This window comes from Cetorhinus maximus, chromosome 18 (assembly GCF_964194155.1).
Source record: "Cetorhinus maximus chromosome 18, sCetMax3.hap1.1, whole genome shotgun sequence".
NCBI classification, from domain to species: Eukaryota; Metazoa; Chordata; class Chondrichthyes; order Lamniformes; family Cetorhinidae; genus Cetorhinus; species Cetorhinus maximus.
In genome coordinates this window covers 28,870,781-28,892,605 of record NC_135896.1, presented here as the reverse complement: position 1 = coordinate 28,892,605, position 21,825 = coordinate 28,870,781, and the positions used below count along the sequence as shown (strand labels likewise).

General features: G+C 40.1%; 1 protein-coding gene across 9 annotated transcripts in view; it reads right to left on the bottom strand.

Annotated features, from left to right (window-relative positions):
- LOC144693023 (echinoderm microtubule-associated protein-like 5) overlaps positions 1-21,825 on the bottom strand; it is a 182,861-nt gene that overhangs the window by 63,065 nt on the left and 97,971 nt on the right. For all 9 annotated transcript variants that reach the window (XR_013579443.1, XR_013579444.1, XM_078562291.1 and 6 more), the window contains 8 exons: positions 20,858-20,951; positions 18,516-18,616; positions 17,436-17,638; positions 15,866-15,977; positions 12,632-12,759; positions 9,898-10,039; positions 4,488-4,640; positions 536-667 (listed from right to left, as the gene is read on the bottom strand). Coding sequence is in view for 7 of the 9 variants with exons in the window: in XM_078562291.1 (XP_078418417.1) it covers positions 536-667; positions 4,488-4,640; positions 9,898-10,039; positions 12,632-12,759; positions 15,866-15,977; positions 17,436-17,638; positions 18,516-18,616; positions 20,858-20,951 (1,065 nt within the window). In the remaining 2 variants the exon portion in view is untranslated. The remainder of the gene's footprint in view (positions 1-535; positions 668-4,487; positions 4,641-9,897; positions 10,040-12,631; positions 12,760-15,865; positions 15,978-17,435; positions 17,639-18,515; positions 18,617-20,857; positions 20,952-21,825) is intronic.

Below are 21,825 nucleotides of genomic sequence, written 5' to 3'. Positions count from 1 at the left end.
ATTGCCCAATTACTGGCAAATCCGTGTAAAAACCAGGATAAGTATAGCGCAAACAGCCCAAGTCTCCATGGTTCTGGCCATTTGATCCCACTGTCACTGGAATCATGGAGCTGTCTGTGCAGCGTGAAACTGCCAATCAGAAAGTTAAACTTCCCATGAAAGTGCGCACGTTGGGATTTCCTCAGGGTCCCGGCACATCAGCGACGAAAGTCGAGGTGGAGGCCCCTCCCCAAATCAGAACATTTGGGCCAATATATTACACCGGTCTTGTTCTTGATTCTTTCTGATTGTGACTTGGGTTTAATTCCATTTAGAATTAGAACAGAAGCAGGGAACCTCCTCCGAGTTGATCCCACTTCACCGCTGTAACTTCACTGGAGTAGCCGCAGAAATCCCATTTATGTGCATAAAGAGGGTTCTCATGAAACTACGCTGATGGAGCACAAGCAATTCCATGAGAAAAATACACTTTCTAATATATGTATTTACATATGTTTCCCTGAAATGTTAGAGAGAGACAAACAGACAAGTGTACCTCTTTTGTCCCAGTCCAAATGTGTTATATAGCTGGAAGCTCCTTTGCAGATTCCAACTCGTTTACTACTCATTATATTGTAGATGTCTATGAAGTTATCATGAGATGCCACAGCCAAGTACTTTCCAGAACCTGAAATTTTCAAATTACAAATATTAGTTAGAAGTGAACTAAGAATTGATTCTTAATTTGACGCTGAATTGGAAATTACTTATTAAACCCAATACCATAATGGCTCTATGCCAACTATCTGGATAAAGGTCATTTGGCCCATCAAATCCATACTGGCTCTCTCTAGAGCAATTCAGTCAGACCCATTCCCCTGCAAGCTTATTTCCTTTAAATGGCCAACCAATTTCCTTTTGAAATCATTGATCACCTCTGCTTCCAGCACTCTAGTCGTCAGTGAGTTCCAGGTCATTTGCTATGTAAAAAAGTTCTTCCTCACATTCCCCACTGCATCGCTTGCCCAAAACCTTAAATCTGTGTCCCTTAGTCTTTTGTACCATCAGCTAATGGAAAGAGAATTTTCCTTGTCTACCTTATCTAAGCCTGTCATAATCTTGGACACCTCTTGTCAAACCTCCCCTCAGTCTCCTTTGTTCCAAGGAGAACAACCCCAGCTTATCCAACCTAACCTTGTGGCTAAAAACCCTCATCCCTGGAACCATTCTGGTAAATCTCCTCTGCACCCTCTCAAGGATCCTCACATCCTTCCCAAACTGTAGTGACCAGAACTGGACACAATACTCTAGTTGTGGCCTAACCAAAGCTTTATACAGGTTCAACATAACCTGCCTACTTTTGTACTCAATGCCTCCATTTATGAATCACAAGATCTGATATGCTTTGCTAACTACTCTCGCAATATGTTCTGTCACCCTCAAAGATCTATGACATGAACACCCCCTAGGCCCCTCTGTCCCTGTACATTTTTAATGAACTGTGCCATTTAGTCTATATTGCCTCTCCTTCTGCCAAAATGCATCACCTCACACTTCTCTGTATTAAATTCCATCTGCCACTTGTCTGCCCTTTCTGCTAGCCTATGTCCAGTTGCAGTCATTTGTATGATCCTCACTCCCTGCCTCACCTCCAAGTTTGGTATCATCAGCAAATTTTGAAATTTTACTCTGTCATTTATAACAAAAAAAGCAAATGGTCCTAGCACTGAACTTTGAATAGATAAATGTCACACTGCCCCAAATACAGTCTTGTGTGCTCTTGAGGTTTGAACTAAAGCATACTATTGTAGCAGAGTAGAAGGATCTGCGTTTTGGATTCCTGATCTGGGAGAGCTTGATGCTGAAGGATATCAGTAATTGAAAATGGTCCATCCCCCACCACTAATATCTCTTAATTTTTATGTAAATATTTTGCTCAGAGATAAAAGCAAAACAACCGGTTCTCCAGTAACCATTGCAAAGTTGCACTGATTTTTTACTAAAATGAGCTTAGATCCCAATCTGAACTAATATTTGGATGTGGGTTTGACATGTATTATCTTTCTTGATTGAGTCATCTGTAGGAATAGACAAAATACTAGGATGAAAGCATAATGTGACCAAGGAGAATAACTGATGGCACTGATGTTACTGTTCATGAACTATCCACCTCAACTTTCATGATTGCAGATGGATGAATGACAGCAGGGAGATAAGAGGAAACACAAGTTACATTGCATATTATACTGCAAGCACATTACTTAAATAGTTATCAAAAGTACATGTAATGGGTAATGAAAAAATAATTATCTTACAGTCTTCCTATTTTTACTGTTTAGGATGAAGACATGAACAATGTTCTTCGTGAAAATTTTGGTAAAAAAGTTGAACTTGACTTTTAATTCAGTATCACATGTTATCCTCCAGGAAATGTTTTAAAGTACTCACTACTGGGGAGGTCTTGTGGCACAGTGGGAGGGCCCCTACCTCTGAACCAGAAACTCTGGGTTCAAATCCCACTTCAGGACTTGAAAGCCATGGAAGGTTCATTCATATCATGGCCAAACAGATTGATTATTGGCCTGTAATTCCTTTCAATATGCCTGAAGGCAGGTGGTAAGAGTGGGAGTGTTTCCTGGTCAACCATTCTATAGAAGACAAAGGTAAACCACTGTTGTACTTTGTCAAGGAAGTTCATGGTCACCAACACCCTTTAAGGGCATGGTGCATGAAGGAGGAGGTCATCCAGTATTGATGCTATAAATAGGTTCAATGGAAGGGACGAGCAAAAAAGGAGTAAGAAGCCAGGAAAACAAAAGCAAGCCCAAATCCTGACAAAAGCACAACTTTCTAGAATTGGCATTCAGTAACAGCTACAAAAATCAGACCTGACCATAATTCTTTAGGGAGGGACCAACTATTTTTAACCATGTGATACATTATGCAATTAAAACATCCTCAGGAGTGGCACATGATTTTTTTGGCCTTCATAGCGAGGGTTCGAGTATAGGAGTAGGGATGTCTTGCTTCAATTATACAGGGCCTTGGTGAGACCACAGCTGGAATAGTGTGTGCAGTTTTGGTCTCCTTATCTGAGGAAGGATGTTCTTGCTATAGAGGGAGTGCAGTGAAGGTTTACCAGGCTGATTCCTGGGATGGCTGGACCGACATATGAGGAGAGATTGAGTCGGTTAGGATTATATTCGCTGGAGCTCAGAAGAATGAGGGGGAGATCTCATAGAAACCTATAAATTTCTAACAGGACTAGACAGGGTAGATGCAGGAAGGATGTGGGGGATGGACCATTTTCAATTACTGATATCCTTCAGCATCAAGCTCTCCCAGGTCAGGAATCCAAAACGCAGATCCTTCTACTCTGCTACAATAGTATGCCTTAGTTCAAACCTCAGGAGCACACAAGACTGTACTTGGGGCAGTGTGACATTTATCTATTCAAAGTTCAGTGGAGGAGTCCAGAACCAGGGGTCACAGTCTGAGGATATGGGGTAGACCATTTAGGACTGAGAGGAGAAGAAATTTCCTCACTCAGAGAGTGTTGAGCCTGTGGAATTCACTACCACAGAAAGTAGTTGAGGCCAAGACATTGTATGTTTTCAAGAAGGAGTTAGATATAGCTCTTGGGGTGAAAGGGATCAAAGGATATGGGGAGAAAGCGGGAGCAGGCTGTTGAGTTGGATGATCAGCCATGATCATAATGAATGGCAGAGCAGGCTCGTAGGGCTGAATGGCCTACTCCTGCTCGTATTTTCTATGTCTATGTTTCTCAAAAATAGTTGGAAATGGTGAGCTAATGAGTCTAGGTGACATTTGGAGCTTGGTCAATTGTTTTTTGATAAGGCCGTATGTTTCTTGAGTGAAAATGAGTCTGGCCATTCTCTTTTGAGTTATTAATAGGCAAAAATACAAAGCATAATTCAATGTTAATTGGCAGCTTTGCTCAGTGACCACAAGGATGGTTAATATGGGTAATGGAAATGTGGCAATAATAAAGGAGTGGGTGCTCTTTTGAGGCAAGGGATAAGGTACATCACTGCCTTTGATATAGAATTTGCTTGCCTGTAGAGGGTGCCAAGCTGCTTTGGCTCTATGATCATCAACAGTTTCAATGCAAAAATCTGTGTGACCATAAAATCTGGGCTAATGAATGAGCACATTGGGTAGAAAGAATAATTAAGTATTTTGTTTTCTGACACTGGCGACATCACCCCGCCACCTCTAAGAAGAGTAAAAAAAAAATCCTAAAATATTTAAATAATTAAAACAAGTTTCCAATGTTTCAGAAATAAATGTTAGTTTGTTTTCTGCACTTTGAACAATTGCAAACATTTCTGACATGCAGACATTTTGGTCTGTGTTTATCAGAAGATGGTATAATTCTCACCACACTGTACACGGAAAGGATTATCATAATTTAAATACTTTCTTGTATTTTCAGACAAAGTAGAATAACTGATTCAATAATAGTTGTTTTAGCTTAGCCTACATACCTGGGGAAAACTTAATATCTGAAATATGCTCTTTTCTATGATGGAATGAAACAAGATCTTCAAGAGTGTCTGAATTCACAATCAGGAAACTTCCATCATTTAGGCCAACTGCAAGAGATTTCCCATCAGGAGAGAAACAGCAACACCTGCCACCTATAATTTTGACAACACAGACATTGTACCAGCATTAGTGCTAAATGCGGCTTTTTTTTTAAACAAACCAATTCTGCAATCTATTTTCATATAGATATGCTTCAAAACTCAAGAAATTGTACAAAAACTGACACAGGATTATCAAAACCATTATTCCACTAATATTATTTCACCAGTGAATAAACACCTCTTGTGGCTTTGCCCACACATTGTACCAGAATCTGGAGTGAGATTTCTGTTTTAATCAGTCCTGGTTCATCTGTCACTGTTACAGTAAATTTACTGAAGCAATATATCACATGGATAATGAAGCAAAATTATATTATGTACTGATACGAAGGGTCTTACAGGTATATTAAACTACTTTGCTGTCACTTTATAGAACATGTTTAAGGTACAAATAACTTTGTTCTCCTCATCCCAAAACCTATTATTCTCAGTCACTTATATTATTTTATTTCTTGGCCCGCCATAGATATGCAGTGTTTACTTAAGGTGCAAGTACTTGCATTTGGGCATTTTATTCTTCTATTCTGCTTCCCTAAAATTTTCTGCCCAGTATATTTCATGAATAAAAAACAATTCTGATGGTGAATTTATATTTTTTGTTGAAGCTGTCACTGAATTACAGCATTTCACAAATAATATTCTTCTGAACTGTTGAAAAGATATTCCAACTGTAATTCTTCATAAGCACATTCATATTATTTTAGCTATGCTGCCACTTGTCGATGGCTTCAAGAACAACCCTCCCACGTGTTGACTCAGGAAATAACCACTGGGCAAGTAAAATTAAGCTCTCATTTTACCTTAGCGTGGAGTAAGACCAGGATCCACCATCAGCCTGCTAAGTTATGTCAGCAATTGGTTTCCCAACACTTTTCCCACAAAAAAGAAACAATTAGTGAAAGCAAGACACTTTCAGTGCAATAATGTGAGGTGGATAAAATTTACCATTGACTTCGAGGCAAATGAAACATATATCTCTGGCAAATAATCTGAATGAGGCCTTGGAATTGCTTTAATCCATATGCCATATAAGGCAGGGTGCATTTACCAATCTCCTTCTTGAGTATTGACGAGAAAAGAGACATGTCAAAGCTTTTCATCTTGCACTCATCAGGACACTTTGCAAGAATACCATTACAAGGGGAAAACAACAATTTATACCGTATGAGGAGAGATTGGTTGGCAAGTGGACTCTGATTGATAGAGGCAGTGCCATGGAGAATGCACCAGTTGATGGTGACTGACAGTTAACTGCCAAGCATTGTTTGAAATTTAAACCAGGCAGCTTGACCCAGATTTGTCAAGGCTTTTCCCTGAGGAATGAGTCAGCAAATGGCTGTCACTTATTTTGTTTAGCTGAAATAGGTGCGATGTGTGTACATGTTCTTTCTGTCTGCAAAGAACAGGGCCCTGTGTATTAATATATGTAGCTTCCAGTATGCGTAAATGCACCACACTGCAAGCCCGACTGACAACCTTGAATGTCATCAGTGTAATTCTTAGCACACTGAGGATTATTTAGCAAATGTTGTCTAATCACGGAATCACATCTAATGTTGGACACTGTCTCTTGAGTTTTGCAAGAATGGGCTGGTTGGGTATGGTCTGTATTTTGCCCAAAGCAAACAGCACCAAATATGCTGTTTGATATGATCCGCCAGTCTTTGGGATGTATGACCTACACACCGAGCATCACACTGGCACTGAAATTCATATACCACATTACTCATTTATGTGATAGGCAGAACGTCTTTTTGGCTGAACGGCAGTATCCCGTTAGTGCCGAATACTACTTGTGTTTGCTATTGCATAGTAGCAGCGTGAAACAGCTAACTTCACCTGTTGCCTCAAATTTTTGAGCGACCTTGCCCTTCCAGGGTAATTGGAGATAGACTGGGCACTTTTCAGGGCCGAAAGTGATGGCCTTAGGCCTGTTCATGAGTTTGCGTGATATACAGCGTGAAATGATCTGATCAGGGTAGCCATTATCCTGCAGGATGCCTTTAATGCGCCCTATTTCAGCATCAAGCTTGCATGGTGAGCAAATGGCTCAGGGCCTATTTTCAAGGTTGCCAATAAGACCAATATTATAGTGTGTGGGAACTGTAAGAATCCCAACACGTATATTAACCAGTGAAGGTAGGCTTGCGGTAGACCGTGGTAGAGAATCTCAATTAGATTTCTCAATTAGTACGTCAAGGAAGGAGAGTTCAATTGACTGCTCCATTGCAAAGGTGAATTTGAGCGCAGGATGGAGCCCATTAAGACATCAAAGGTAATTATTACGTGCAGCTGCAGATTTAAATATAGCGAAAGTATCATCCACATATCGGAAATATGCAAGGGGTAGGATGTTAGGTGTCATTCCATTGAAGACACTTTTCTCATGGAACCCAACAAAGATGTTTGTAAGAGTTGGGCCTAGAGGGGATCCCATGGCAACACCATCTATTTGGGCATACATGGTGTCATTAAAACTGAATTCAACTGTGTGGGTTGCTGAGTTCATAAGTTCAATGAATACTGATTCACGTAATGGTGGCAGGTCTATATCACTATGATATAGTGCTGCAGCACAAATATCTATGGCTTCCTTAAGTGGAACATTGGTGAATAGGCTAGCAATGTCAAATGAGTACATGGACACAGCATTGCTATTGATATGCAAGTCCTGTACGGTCTTTGCAAATGTGAAGGCGTCCTTCACCATGTATGTGGAAAACTTGCTCAAAACTGGTTAACAATTCGCCCAAACATTTGGCCAATTCATGTTGTGCACAACCGGTCATAGATAAGATAGGGCGTAAGGGTCAGCTGTGGCTCAGTTCATAGCACCCTTGCCTTTGAATCAGAAGGTTGTGGGTTCATGTCCCACTCCCGGAAAACCAAGAACTGTGAATGTACTCGAAAGAGTTACAATCTGTGACTGTTGATAACTCGAAAGAGTTACATCACTTTTGAGCGTCTTGGTTGGCCCAAGACGCGGATGCAGCAAGGAGTGAGGATGAACCCTGTTATAGATATCACACGGCAGCTCATCGCTCTTACATAAGTCCAGCAAGCATTTTTTTTTAAGCTTACTTTCAAGCAAGACTGTCCGGTCATGTTGAGCAGCAGGTCCAATGGATATGAATTTAGATCCGACATTAAGAATGCCATTTTGTTGATATAGTCACGCTTGTTAAGGATGACTATTCCCGTCCCTTTGTCAAGTTTACTGATGTGCATGTCCAGGTTGGTCTTAAGGCCTTGCAATGCTGTAAGACATTCATGTTGCATGTGAAAGTCAGAAAGGTTGTTTGGAATCCTGCAATATCGTGCACTAGATCAACAAGGCGCGCTTTCATGGATTCAGCATCTTCAGTGGGTGCTGCTTTGTGCCAGGATGGTTGGGAGTAGAGGAGTTTGAACTCAGCAAATACCTCTTCGTGTTTGATATGGGATGAAGGCACACCAAAATTGAAACCATGCGCAAGAACAAGACGACGTTCTGCCCAACACACAAATGATTAATGTGGTATATGAATTTCAGTGTCAGTGTGATGCTAGGTACATAGGCCTTACATCCCAAAGACTGGCGGGTCATATCAAACAGCATTTCTCAGCCACTGTTTGCAACAGGCAAGATACAGACTGTACCCAACCAGCCCGTGCTGGTCCAACATTAGATGTGATTCCATGATTGGACAACATTTGCTAAATAATCCTCAGTGTGCTAAGAATTACACTGATGACATTCAAGGTTGTCAGTCGGGCTTGCAGTGTGGTGCATTTACGCATACTGGAAGCTACATATATTAATACACAGGGCCCTGTTCTTTGCAGACAGAAAGAACATGTACACACATCACACCTATTTCAGCTAAACAAAATAAGTGACAGCCATTTGCTGACTCATTCCTCAGGGAAAAGCCTTGACCAATCTGGGTAAAGCTGCCTGGTTTAAGTTTCATACAATGTTTGGCAGTTAACTGTCAGTCACCATCAACTGGTGCATTCTCCATGGCAATGCCTCTATCAATCAGAGTCCACTTGCCACCCAATCAGCACTCTCTTCTAATATTGTATAAATTGTGGTTTTCCACTTATATTGGTATTCTTGTGAAGTGTCCTGATGAGTGCAACACAAAAAGCTTCAATGTGTCTCTTTTCTCAGCAATACTCAAGTCCTGTACTACCAAACAATTAATCTTCTTGTCATGTGGCTATACCTTCCCTTGCCATTGTTCCAAGTAGGCTCGAGCTCGAGGGTTTAAAACCTTCAGATATTCAGGGCTACATGGCTCTGGCAGTAAAGGGCATTCTAAAAGATGTTTCATCATTTGGTATGCCTCTCCACAGTCACAGTCGATATAATTCATTTGGCTGTATTCCCACTTCTGCACAGGGGGCTTGCAGCAGCCTGCACCAGTCCTGAGGTGATTGAGACACAGCCAAGTAGATCATGTTTTGCCGGCTCCTGATGGGAGGGATTCCTCTAGGTCATTAGATAACTCACATGGCTTCGCCTGTAGATGTGTTAAGCAATCAGCTGTGAGGGTCTAACACCAATGCGTGCAGCTCACTAACCCTTTCTGCCCAGATAACGCTAGAAAAGTAATTGTTTTGAATGAAGGAAACATTCATGTGAACTCATGTTCAAACGGTACAGAAATCAATTTTATCTGAACAAAATTCAAATCTCACACAGGATATAGTTTTTCAAATTCTTTTCATAAACCTTTCACAAACCAAAACATTCTTTAATTGTCAACAAAGATTACGTTCAGAACGTGGGGCATAAATTATAAATTTTAAAGTTAGAAATAAGAGCTCAATATAATTACAAAATTGCAACAGGAAACAATCAGGGAGTGTCCCCCCCAGGCCACATTTATAGTCCAGGACTGTTTCAGTGCATACGGGCTTGGAAAGATAGAGTACACTTTGAACATGCTGTTCCAATCAGCGTCAGAGTAGAGAACAAGAAATCCAGCCTTATAATGTTCCTTTTTCAAAATGCTTTGGAAATACTTTATTCTGCATTCTTTCAATAACATTATTTATTCTCAACTCCAAAATGAATCCTTGACTAACATTTCAAACTGGCTAAAAATAAAGGCATTACTTAATTCAATGGAAGATGAAGTGTAAGGTGGATTTGGTTATTGTACGGAGATAATCATGACATAGTTTAAAGTATTCAATAACTAGAATATATGCTGATTAATAACTTTCACAAACAGTTTAACTGTTATGGCTTACTTACTTTTTTTTAGTTTGCGGACAGCAAGCATACAGTGGCTTGGGGAGAGATCCCAAATTCGCAGGGTTTTGTCATCACTAACAGTAGCACAGATAGGTAAATGGGGATGAACATCTAAACCCCAAACTTCACCCTCCATGTGACCCTGCCAAAGTATAATATAAGAAACCTTAAAATGTTGATCTTGAATGGTATATGAAAAATTTTAGTACCGACAATTAGATATTTATAATGGTTTAGTAAGTATACCTTCACAATATTATTCAATTATAGTGATAAGTGGTATCACTTCTACCTTCAGCCTGTTTAGTTTAGATTTTAAACTGCTCACCGGTGCTGAGATCTAAATTTGTAAGTACCAAGCTCAAATTCTATACAGCAATCTGCATTTTTTGTATAACTAAATCCTATTTAGAAGTTGGATTGCCATTATCATCGTTGCATTGAAATAGGTTGGTTGAGGAAATATTTATTCCGTGCAAAGGTCTAAAGTACCATAGCTGGGGTGTTATAAGGGTTCACTACCTTTGCTGTATCAGGCATTCAGATCTTTCTTAATGCCAGTGAACAGAGCCCTCTGTGTCCATGCTAATCACTATAACTATCCCATGTGGTAGGGAGTTCCACATTCTAACCACCCACTGGGTAAAGAAGTTTTTCATGAATTCTCTGTTGGCTTTATTTAGTGGCTATCTCATTCTACGGCCTCTAGTTCTAGTCTCCCCTACAAGTGGAAACATCTACGTTTACCCTATCAAACCCTTTAAAAATCTAAATGACATTTATCAGGTCACTCCTCAATTTTTCTTTTCGAGATGAAAGAGCCTCACTCTGTTCAATATTTCCTGATAGTTATAACTTCCCATTTAACCTCTAATTTCTAGTATCATGCTACTAAATCTATTTTATGCCTTCTCTAGTAGCTCCATATCCTTTCTCTAATATGGAAACTAGGGGCCAGATTTTTACTACCAAGGTGGGTAGCTCGCGTTGGAAACTGTATCAGAGACAGACGGCCAGACATCTGTTTCTCCAAATAGGCTCATTATGAACGTTTGGCTGAGCACCAATACTCTCAAATGGGTTAGCTCAGAAGGGGCTCTGTTTTGACAGGTGGAAGTGGAGTGTTTGCTTTGACTGATTAATTTATTATAACCTCAAGATGTCATTCTTTGTTCCAGTTGTCAGTGTTTGTGTGTCTATTTGGACAAGATTAAGAGGTGTGAAGTGAGGGAAAGCTTCTGTTGATATTTTGAAAGGCTGTCTGATTGACACTTTTATAGCGCTGTAAGAACAGCAATTTTTTTCAAAACAGATTCCTGAATGCATTTCAGGACCTGCCATTGTTATTGTATGGCTCAATAGATCTGTACACAGTGCAAAGTGAGCATGAAAGGGGCTTGGAGGGGGTATGGGGCCGTGGAAGGGCCATGGGTAATACATTTTAAACTTACCTTTCAAAAGGTTCCCCAATCCAGACTGTGGTCCTACAAGGGGCGGCGAACCAGGAGTTATCCAGAAGCTGGCTCGATACAATGGAAATTGCAGAGGGGGTATGAGATGCCTACCCCAGCAACTGAGCCAGCTAGATCGGGAGAGCAAGGTATGGGTTGCTACCTGCACCTTTATCCCGTGGCAACAAAAAACACATTGTCGGTGATGGGGGCAGGGCTTCCGCATCCACAACCCATCCGCCATTATTTTCTTCTGCCCACTTCCGCTCTGACATAGAATAAGGCATGAAAATCTAGCTGAAGGACTGTTCACAATACTTCCAAGTGTGGTCTAAGCAAGATTCTGCACAAGTTTGATGCGACTTCTTTGCTTCTCAATTCTATCCTAGAAATGAACTCTAGTGCTTTGTTTGTTTTCAAATGGCTATATTAACCTGAATCACTACTTTTAGTGATTTATGTTTATGTACCCCCAGATCCCTCTGCTCCTCCACCCCATTTAGATACTTATTTTCCAAGGGGTATGTAGCCTTCTTATTCTTCCTGCCCAAATTCACCACTTTGCACTTATCTACGAAGTTCATTTGTCAATTATTTGTCTATTCTGCGCGTCTATTAATGTTTTCTCATTTCTTTGATTGACGCATGGGCTGTAAACAGTCTGATGGAATGTTTATTCAAACTGCCTCAAATATTCAAATAGCAACAAAGGATTTCTGTTTGATCTCTGACCATGCGACATGACTTGACATTCCAGGTTTAAAGGTGCACTCCAACTCAAGAGAGATCGAGTGCTCGCTTGCTCGTGTGATATTTGGCACTGAGGGCGAGCAAGTTAGTGAGGTAAATGAATGCTGGAACTCTTTGGTATGTTTTGAGAACAATTAGCATAGAAGTAGGTCGAAACATGTTCAAGTACCTCAGAAAGGAACAGGAGGCTAAATTTGATTTGGAGAAGCCAGAGAAGTGGAAGTTTTTTGGCGTTGGCAAGATGACAATACTCTTGAGCAAAGAGTCAACTTCTGAATTTGGCAAGAACTGAGGCAAAGAGAGGTAGCTGAGCATTTGGGAATTGAAGGATTCGCTCAACAACAAGATTTTACAAGATTGAAGACAGTTCAGAACAACTTGCTAAAATATTCAATTATAGCACTTAACCTGCTTATTTCAAGGAAAAGCACTGACAACATCAATAGTTGAATAAAATAGTCTCTTGCCTTAATGATAAACAACCAATAAATTAGGTTTAGCAGGAGTTACATAACAGTCTTTAGATGTGATACCTGAACCAGTAAGGTAATGGGACCACTTTTTTCGACTTCTAATATTTCTCCATTCTTTGTACCCACTAAGATATGGCCATGACCTAATGTTATGGCACGAATAGAAGGGTTGTCTTCTAGCAACAGACCTAAAAATATAAATGAGAAATCAATAATTCAGAAACCTGATTTTACCCTGCCACAGCAGTAACAGTACTCGTAGATCAAATAATACAAGTTATGCATTTATTGTTATGCAATTTCATTACTTAGTGCCACAGGGCAAAATTACAATAAAATAATGTACATCCATTAGAGATAAAATATTTGCTTTAAGTTAATAATGTATTATCCATTGCAAGTTATTACGGACCAAGATAAAACTAAGGCCGGATATATGCGACACAGACTACAATTTTGGAGTTACAGGCAGATTTGAGAGTTTTACAAGACAATCCGGAGTCAAGTAGAAAAATGTGTGTTGAACCAGAATTGATTACGAAGATAATTATTAGAGTATATCTGTCAAAAACCTTCTTTAGCTAAAAATAAACTCTAAGAAGGGTTGGGAGCAGTGCAGTGTGGTCGTGGGTGGGCTGGAAGAGTCACAATCAGTAAATGTTGGTTCTGAGAGGAGTCAGGATGTAGAGGGCAAAGGCTAGGAACAACAGGAATGACCAGAGAGGCAGCAAAATAAGACAGTCAGAGTTAAGGTAGGAAGCCTCGAGAAGCAGTGAGCCAGAGATTAGGCAGCAGGCCAAGAAACTGGGTTGGAGGTTTAAGGAGATCAAAGAGTGCAGGAGTTGGGAGAATAGACTGGAGGGACTTCAAAAGCACCATTAGTGGTGGGAGGCTGCAACTACTCCATACAGTTAAATGTTTACATAAAGGATGCTGACTATAAATATTCACATGGGCAGTTTCAATCATAAATGCTAATAAAAGTATTAACTACAAAAATGATAACAAGTAGTAAGGTTTCTGGACAAGCTGCAAAGCTATCCATAAGCATTTTAATACTGTTAAATATTTGCAGACTCGATGGGACAAATGGCCTCCTTTTGTGCTGTGCTGATTGTCCCCGTGGGTTCTGTGATGTCTTTACCTTTGTGCCGGTCCCATTTTGTCTTGACACCTCTCCCTTTGCCTAAAATCTCCCTTGATTTTAAAACCCACCCCGAACTAAAAAATAGATGGGTATGAGGAGGTTAAATAGAAGCTATACCTATTGAACAGTCTGGGTCTGAGAAAACTTAAGCAATTCAAACTGACTAGTATGCCAGCAGTGAGCAGGCCTCGACATCTAAGGCAGCGAACAGGAAAGGAACTAAAATAGATAGTAGCGCCAAAGGATTTTAACGTGGATAAAATAAATAGCAATACAGCTGAAGAAAGCGGGAGGCAAGAGTGAATGGGAATGAGTGCCAGGGCAAGGAAGAAAATGAACAACTTGGTCACAATAGGCAGCAGCAGCACTATGTCATTGAAAAAATGGTTGTGCAAGGAAGAGCAGGACAGGAGTTGAGGATACACGGCAAGGCCAAAGGATAGGCTTGAGCAGTGCACAAAGGATTTTTGGTTTGCATTTTGAGAGTGGGGCCATGATGGATCCAGGAAAGGGCAAAGCTACGAAAAATTTTGGATAAGGTGCCAAGTGCAGTCAGAAAGGAACTGGGCCGAGTTACGTCAGGGCAATAGAGGCTAGTAGCTAAGGAGGTTTAAAAAGGTGGATTGGATTGGAGAGAAGTTACCATTCCGCCTTTGGCAGGAGGCTTGCAAATGCATCATGACAATCAAGTCATTTTCCTGTTATAATTTTTGCCAATGAGCTGACTGGTGCATAGACTAAAACCAACAACTTTAGGGGTTCACAATAAAACTTCAATCATATAATACAGGCAAGCTTTTTTAATGATGCAGGTTGGTGGATAAATGATTGAATAGGTTGGTAGGTGATTAATTAAGTAGCAACATTACAATACTTAGCATTGAAAAAGTCCACTTCAGTTCAAATGCCCAGCTCAGATTTGAAAAGCAAAATACCAATACGCAATTAATAATCATATCTCTGAATCAATTTTCTCACTACATGACCCATCCAATTTCCTCTTAAAATTACTGCTGTGATCCGTCCCTAAAAAGGTGATTATGGTTGATTAGATAAACCTATTTCACCATCCTATAATAGTTATCTTTCATTCACTTTCCCTCTTCAAAGGGTGGGGTTAACAGTTGTAACAGGGCCTCCGGCAGCAGGTATCGATATTAGGGGAGGGCACCGAGCAGGGGAAACTGGTTGGCCCCTGTGGACCCCTCCCTGCAGGGAGCAGTGTCTTTGACAAGCTGGGGGCAGAGCCAGATGCTGTGAGGCAAGGGAGAAAGCAACCAGGACATATAAGTGGTAGTGTGGCAAGAGCCTGGGGCACCTTGAAGCTGCTGAGGGTGGCTAAGGAGCCAGGATGGGAATTGGAAACCTAATCTACCAACTAATAGCACCCTTTAGTCTGAGACGCCTCATGAGAGAGAGAGCAAGAGAACAGGACTGCAGTCAGGAGCTGGGATGCAGAACAAGCCTGGTGAGTGACTGTGTTGAGGGGTCGAGGCCCCGAATAGGACAGAGGTCTGGAGCAATGGCAGCGAATGTTCTCTGTAAGTAGTCTGTTTCTTGCAGTTACGCTTTCCCTCGAGCGTTGATATCATTTTGATGCCAGTGCAATAAACAAACCTTGTTTTATAACCTTCATGCAATCCTTGTGCTTAAATCGTACATTACGCACTGATTTAGGGTTCAACTTCTCAATAATTTTACCCATCTTGAACTCCTCAATATAACCTTTAGATCTTCAGCGTTTCACAACTCACCTTCTGGGGTCAAAGCAATGCCTTGTGTAGGTGATGCATTACATCTGTAATTTATGTTTTATTCCACATGTTATACACTTACAGATCATATTGCAGATATTTTCAATTATCTGTTCCTTTACCATTTAGCTTTTTATTCATTAATTTGCCTAGTCTCATTGCTTAATATCTATTGACACCGAATTTCGTTTTCCATTTCTTAGCCCACATTTTTTTAATCTATCAAGATCCCTTTGCACCCAATCCGCCTGGTTTATTAGTAACTTGTCCCCCTACACTGCAATCATTGACTAATACCGACAAGTTTTATCTCAGCAGCGAGATAAATACTGACATTATAATTAGGCCCAAGGACAGACTAGATTGCATAGCAAATGTTTGGTAAATTGGTACCTTTAGAACCTGGGGCAAGTGCAGAACGTTTGACACCATACGTTTTCAGACACCTCTCAAAAGTATCATCCCAGAGAACAACCACTCCATCTTTTCCACCTGTCACAAATCCCTAAAGAAAGAAAAACAAGCTAGCATAAAGAAATGGACAATAATATATATTTTTAAAAATTTGATAGTTAATCCAAAATAACGGAAAAAGATCTCATGCCTTCTAGAATATTTTCCTGTCAGCACAGTTGGGTTCATACATCGTGTTTTACAATAATATAAATCTAGCAGGACAGTTGCACCTAGTTTTGCGATTTTGTGAAATAAACAGAAATATGTTATTCAATATAAGCATTCTTTCCAGTAGTGTTCCACTCTTCTAATTAGCTAATGAAAATAACTATGTTATGAAAAGCAAGGCACTCATTAAATATTCATGTATTAAAATATGCGCAAAATGTAAAAAGATACAATCTTAAAAAGGGAAAAAAGAAACTAGCTTGCATTTATACACCTCTCGTGACCTTGGGACAACCCAGACAATCTGCTTTTTCATGGCATTTGTTAAGGAATGAACGTTGGCCAGAGCACTGGGAGAACTTGCCTGTATTTCTTCAAAAAGTGCAATGAGATCTCTTATATTCATCTGAGACAGCAGACGGGTCTTCACTTTAATGTCTCATTAGAAAGGTGGGGTTTGAACCCACAACCTTTTGACTCAATGACAGGAGTGCTACTACTGAGGCACATTAACATCTAATAACCTTGTAATCCTATAGTAAGGTAAAAAGGATACTGCATTTGTATAGCACCTTTAATGTAGAAAAATGCTCAAGGCACTTCACAGAAGCATTATAAGGACAAAAATTGACTCCAGCCAAAGAGAATGACATTAGAAAGGGTCTAATGAAAGCTTCATCAATGCATGGGTTTATGAGAAAGGGAGATGGACGGAGGGAATTCCAGAGTTTGGGCATGACACCAATTTTGGGGGTAAAATTATTTAAGGATGCGCAAGAGTTGAGAGTTAGAAGAATGCGGAGTTCTTGGAGAGTTATAAGGCTGCAGAAGGATACACAGAGAGAGAATGGGGAGATGCCATGAAAGAGTTTGAATACAAGAGTGAGTATTTTAAATCTAAAACATTAGGAGACTGGGAGCCAATGTAGTTCAGCAAGCATGTAGGCGTTGGGTGAATGGGACTTGTTGTGGAACAGGATATAAGCTAGAGAGTTTTGGATGTTTATTGGAGGGTGGAGGATAGCAGAGAGGCCAGGAAAAGGAAATAGCTGAGTTTTAATTTGAAAATGAATCAGCCATTTGTCTTCAAGATGCTGTTTTTACATTCAATTGTGATAATAAATTAAGATAATGATTGCTTACAGAATTCCAAAAGAAAGGCATTAGTTAGGGACAAATAATATCAGGTCTTACTTTACATTGCTAACACAACAGATGAATACATTGTAGAATTTGTTAAAAAAAAAACATACAACGCTCATCAAGATAGCATTTAAAAGTCATGCTTCTATTAACTATAGTCTTGTAACTTAAGGCTTATTTAAGCTTTATTTCTTACTTTCTCTAGAGCATGCATGCTGAAAACTGGACCGTCATGGGCTTTGATTCTCTTAATAATGAACATATCTTTCCAAATATAGATATCACCAGTTGATGTGCCCGAGAAAACCATTTCATCTGTCCAACCATATACTACACACATTATGGTTTCTGTCTTCCGCAGGCTTCCAAAACAGCCTTTTCTTCCAGTCAATCCTCCACCTTGTAGAGTAAATTTATAAATATGATTAGACATTTTTTTTTAAAAAAGAACTTGCATTATGACTTCACCCATTGGACAATCAGAAAGCTGTTTGCAAGGCCATATGAAAAATACTTACTTGAAAACTGCTCATGCTCAACACCTTGCAATTTCTGAGGAATGGAGACTGATTCTGCAAGCCCAGGGCTAGAACCCCTCTTAAAGAGTACCTTGGCCTAGACAAGCTGAGTACAAGTTCCACCTGGAATTCAGTGACGATGAACTCCATACCCAAGCATGGCTATATCCGGGGTCACAGGCTTTTCAATTACTTGGTAACTAAAGAACCTTAGCAGACACTAATTCACCATTTCACATGTTATGGAAATACACAAGAGGTGTATCTCCCTTTAAACATATAAAACTTGAACCCACGTAATGAGTTCCCAACACATGTTGTTTATATAAACAAATTCTCTAACTGTACACAGCGAAAGTCAAGTTCACTTAAGTGTCTCACGTTTACTTATTAAATACATTGTTACATTTTAATCACTGTCCTCAAAACGACATTCTGGAAAATGCATTTATGGAAAACTACTTTTTAATTATTCCGCCAAATTAGGAAAAAGCCGAATAACATTTAAAAAATATTTTTACATTAATATAAATTGTGGTTAGTAAAGGTATAAATAATCTGAAGTTTACTGAGAGCAAGAGGATTCTGCTTGAACTTGTAAATATACTTCTCACTGCAAACAGTATACTGTGTCCACGAAATAAATTCTCTAAACTCTCGAGTTAGAAAGCCTACAGCAAAGTGGTAAACGATTAAAATACAAGCCATCAATAGAAAAATGATTACAGGTGTAAAAATAGCAGAATTTACCGTCCTACCTGCTCGCTGCCAGAACTTGATGTGTTTTATCCCAGCTGTTACTAACTTGTCTGGTATATAAGGATTCAACTTGACAACAAAAATCTTCTCTGCACTTCCTCTAAAGAAACAGTTTTGATTTTTACTTCGCTGTTTCTTCTCACAACCAAATCACTTAGAAAATGATGAATATTAGCAAATGAAAATACTTGGTATAAAATTAGTTCGCCTTTATAACAAAGGTAGGTTAAGTATTTGGCCACATCAGTGTGTGAAAACTTATAAATGGTAAGCTCCAATGCTCCCTAAAAACTGAACAAGATATCCAAGTAGATACTTTCATTTGCTTAGTTATGACAGGTATACAGTGAATGCAGATTCATTTGCAAAAAAAAAAAACAAGAAATCCACAATGGACAAATTCCAAAACAGAAAATGCTGGAGATCAGGCAGTATTACCATACGGCAAAACAGAGTTAACGTTTCAGGCTGATAACTTTTTGTCAGAACTGGAAAACATTAGTAATGTAATGGTTTTAAAAAAGTACAAAGACAGGGTGGCTTTGGTGGGGGTGGGGGTGGGGGTATTAAAAGAACAAAAGGGAAGGTTTGTGATAGGGTGGAATGCAGCTGAAATTAAATGACAAAAGAGATGATGGCAATGGGACAAGTAAAGTAACATACATACGTTCTAAAGGAGGTGTATATACTGAATCATCAGCAACAGCTGTTGTGTGAAAAGATGGGGCAGAAGTTATGATCTGAAATAGTTGAACTCAATATTGAGTTCAGAAGGCTGTAAAATGCCGAGTTGAAAAGGTGAGGTGTTGCTCCTCAAAAGAACAGTTTTGACCAGAAGCTCAGGAACATGCTTGTGGACTGAACTGAGGTGTTCCACGAAGCAGTCATGTTAATGTTTTGCTTTACTCTCACTTTGAACGAAGCCTCCACCACTGTTCCAATGAAGTCCAAAGTAAGCTTGAAGAGCTCATCTTTCAATTAGGCACTTCCCAGCATCAATGTTGAGTTTAACTATTTCAGATCATAACCTCTGCCTCCATTTTTTTTTGTACAAAAGCTGTTGATGATGATTTTGCAATTCCCATTTGCTCCTCCTCTAGACCCATCTTTTGTTTCTTTACCTGTTCCATTGCGATTTCCTTTTGCCTTGCACCAGCATGCAGCCATTTAAAGTCTGCTGCCTGCCATGTATCACAGACATTCCTGCTTGTTCTTCTACCACCACCACCACCCCAACTATTTCCCTGCCTCTGCATTTGCTAAAACCAGTTATATCTCTAACCTTTTCCAATTCTGGCAAAAGGTCATCAACCTGAAATGTCAATTCTGTTTCCCTCCCCATCAATGCTGCCAGACCAGCTGAGTATTTACAGCGCTATATTTTATTTCAGAACTCCAGCATCTGCAATATTTTATTTTTCCAAGAGCGTTAACTGGCTTGCATTTTCATTTTAGCTTTTTTTAAATGAAATCCAACAAATCACAAGTTACAAAAAGTTTGACAACATATGAACTGAAGACACAAAATAAACTAATCATACTTGTACCATAATAGTTTATGTTCAGGTACAGCCCAGGAAAATAGTTCACCTGAGGTTGTGCATAGTATGCGCTTAAGGGCAGAAACTTCCCTGTTGGGCAGGGGGGCCGGGGTGGGGTGAACCTGATCGGCGCCCCTGATCAGGGCCACGCCGCCATTTTATGTGGGTGGGCCAATTATGGCCCACCCTGCATGATGCGCGCCTGGAATGAGCACTCCCTGTGCGGGAGCCGGGGGATTCTCTGAGTCGAGGCCTGCGTGCGCACGAAAGAGTACAAAAATCTCTCTGAGGCCAGAAGTGCCTCAGGGAGATTAGTTTAAGTTATGAAACATTGAAGAAAGGTAAAGAAAATATTTAAGAACATGTCCCCTCACGTGAAACTGTCACATGAGCTGGGACATGTCCATTCATTTTTTCAAAAAAAATTTAATTAATAAACCCTTCATGAAACCTCATCCCGCCCGTGGATGAGGTTTCATGGAAAATGTGAAGGCCGCTTGGGCTCTTCGCCTGCCCGCCAACCTTAAGGTTGGACGGGCAGCATTATTAACAACTTTAATTACTTTCTTAATGGCCTTAATAGGCCTTTGACAGTTCGGTGGGTGCGCAGCCGACTTGGCGGTGCGCCTGCCGAACTGACAATCTAAATGATGCGCGGTGATGTCGGGAAGCACGCCCAACGTCACCATGCGTCATTTTATGTGTTGGCGAGCGGGCCATGCCCTGTTTGCCGACCCGAAAATTCTTCCCTAAGTTTCCTGAAGGAGATCCTGTATTAAAGCACAGTACTAAATACCTACCTTACTGAAGAAAGTTTTTCTCCTTTCTTCCAATCCCAGAGAACTATTGTGTGATTTTCATCCAGTCCTACTGATGCCAAACGTTTTCCGTCCGCTGAAATAAATAAAATATTATATTTATTACCTTTTTCAAAGTGATCATATTTTGTGCTCAGAACCGACATAATTGGACGGTGCATTTGCATTGTTTAATCCTGTAGGACCTAAAGTACCTTGTTCATAGCATCTTAGAAAGCTCAAAGGTCCAACTGCTTGTGAATCTCCTTGGGTGCAGACAGAGGTTACTAGTATTGAAAGAGTTTTGGAAGCTGTTGTCAAAATATCAATTAAGCTAATTAAAGGGGAGGGGATTAGCAAGAAAAAAAAAATCAAATGACAATAGGCTATACTGTGGTTACTGAATATTTAAGGAGCCTGTGGATTGACACACTGTGTGGCAACCATGGATTTTACATTAATAATGGTGGTCATCATCTTTTCAAATAATGGCACTAGGCACATGACTCATAGGAAATTCCTATTTCTCACAGTGAGCAATGTAAAACCAGATTATTTTATAATGAATCCACATTGTCAGAAGAGTTTGAACTCCACAGTGAGGCAATTGCACCACTATTTCAAATATCAATCAAGGACACATTGCTCTGTCGGTTGCTATGAAGGTTACCATTTAACTATTGGCCATTGGATTATTTCAATTACCTCGTAACAATGCCAAAGAAGGACACCCGGTTCCATTAAAGATGTGTTACATAATCAGTTCGATAGATGTTGCACTCAAATAAGTTGCACAGAAATCAATTGCAAAGGGTGGAACTTAATGTTGGTCTCAAGGGTCTGGGTTGGCTGCTGGCGAGAATCACCTTTGATGAGGAATGCCTGCTAAAATTAAGTGCCATCACCAGTCTCCGGCCTTCCTCGGGATTTAAGGCCCCGGAAACTTCCCCTTGGGCTGCTGGCCTATCAAA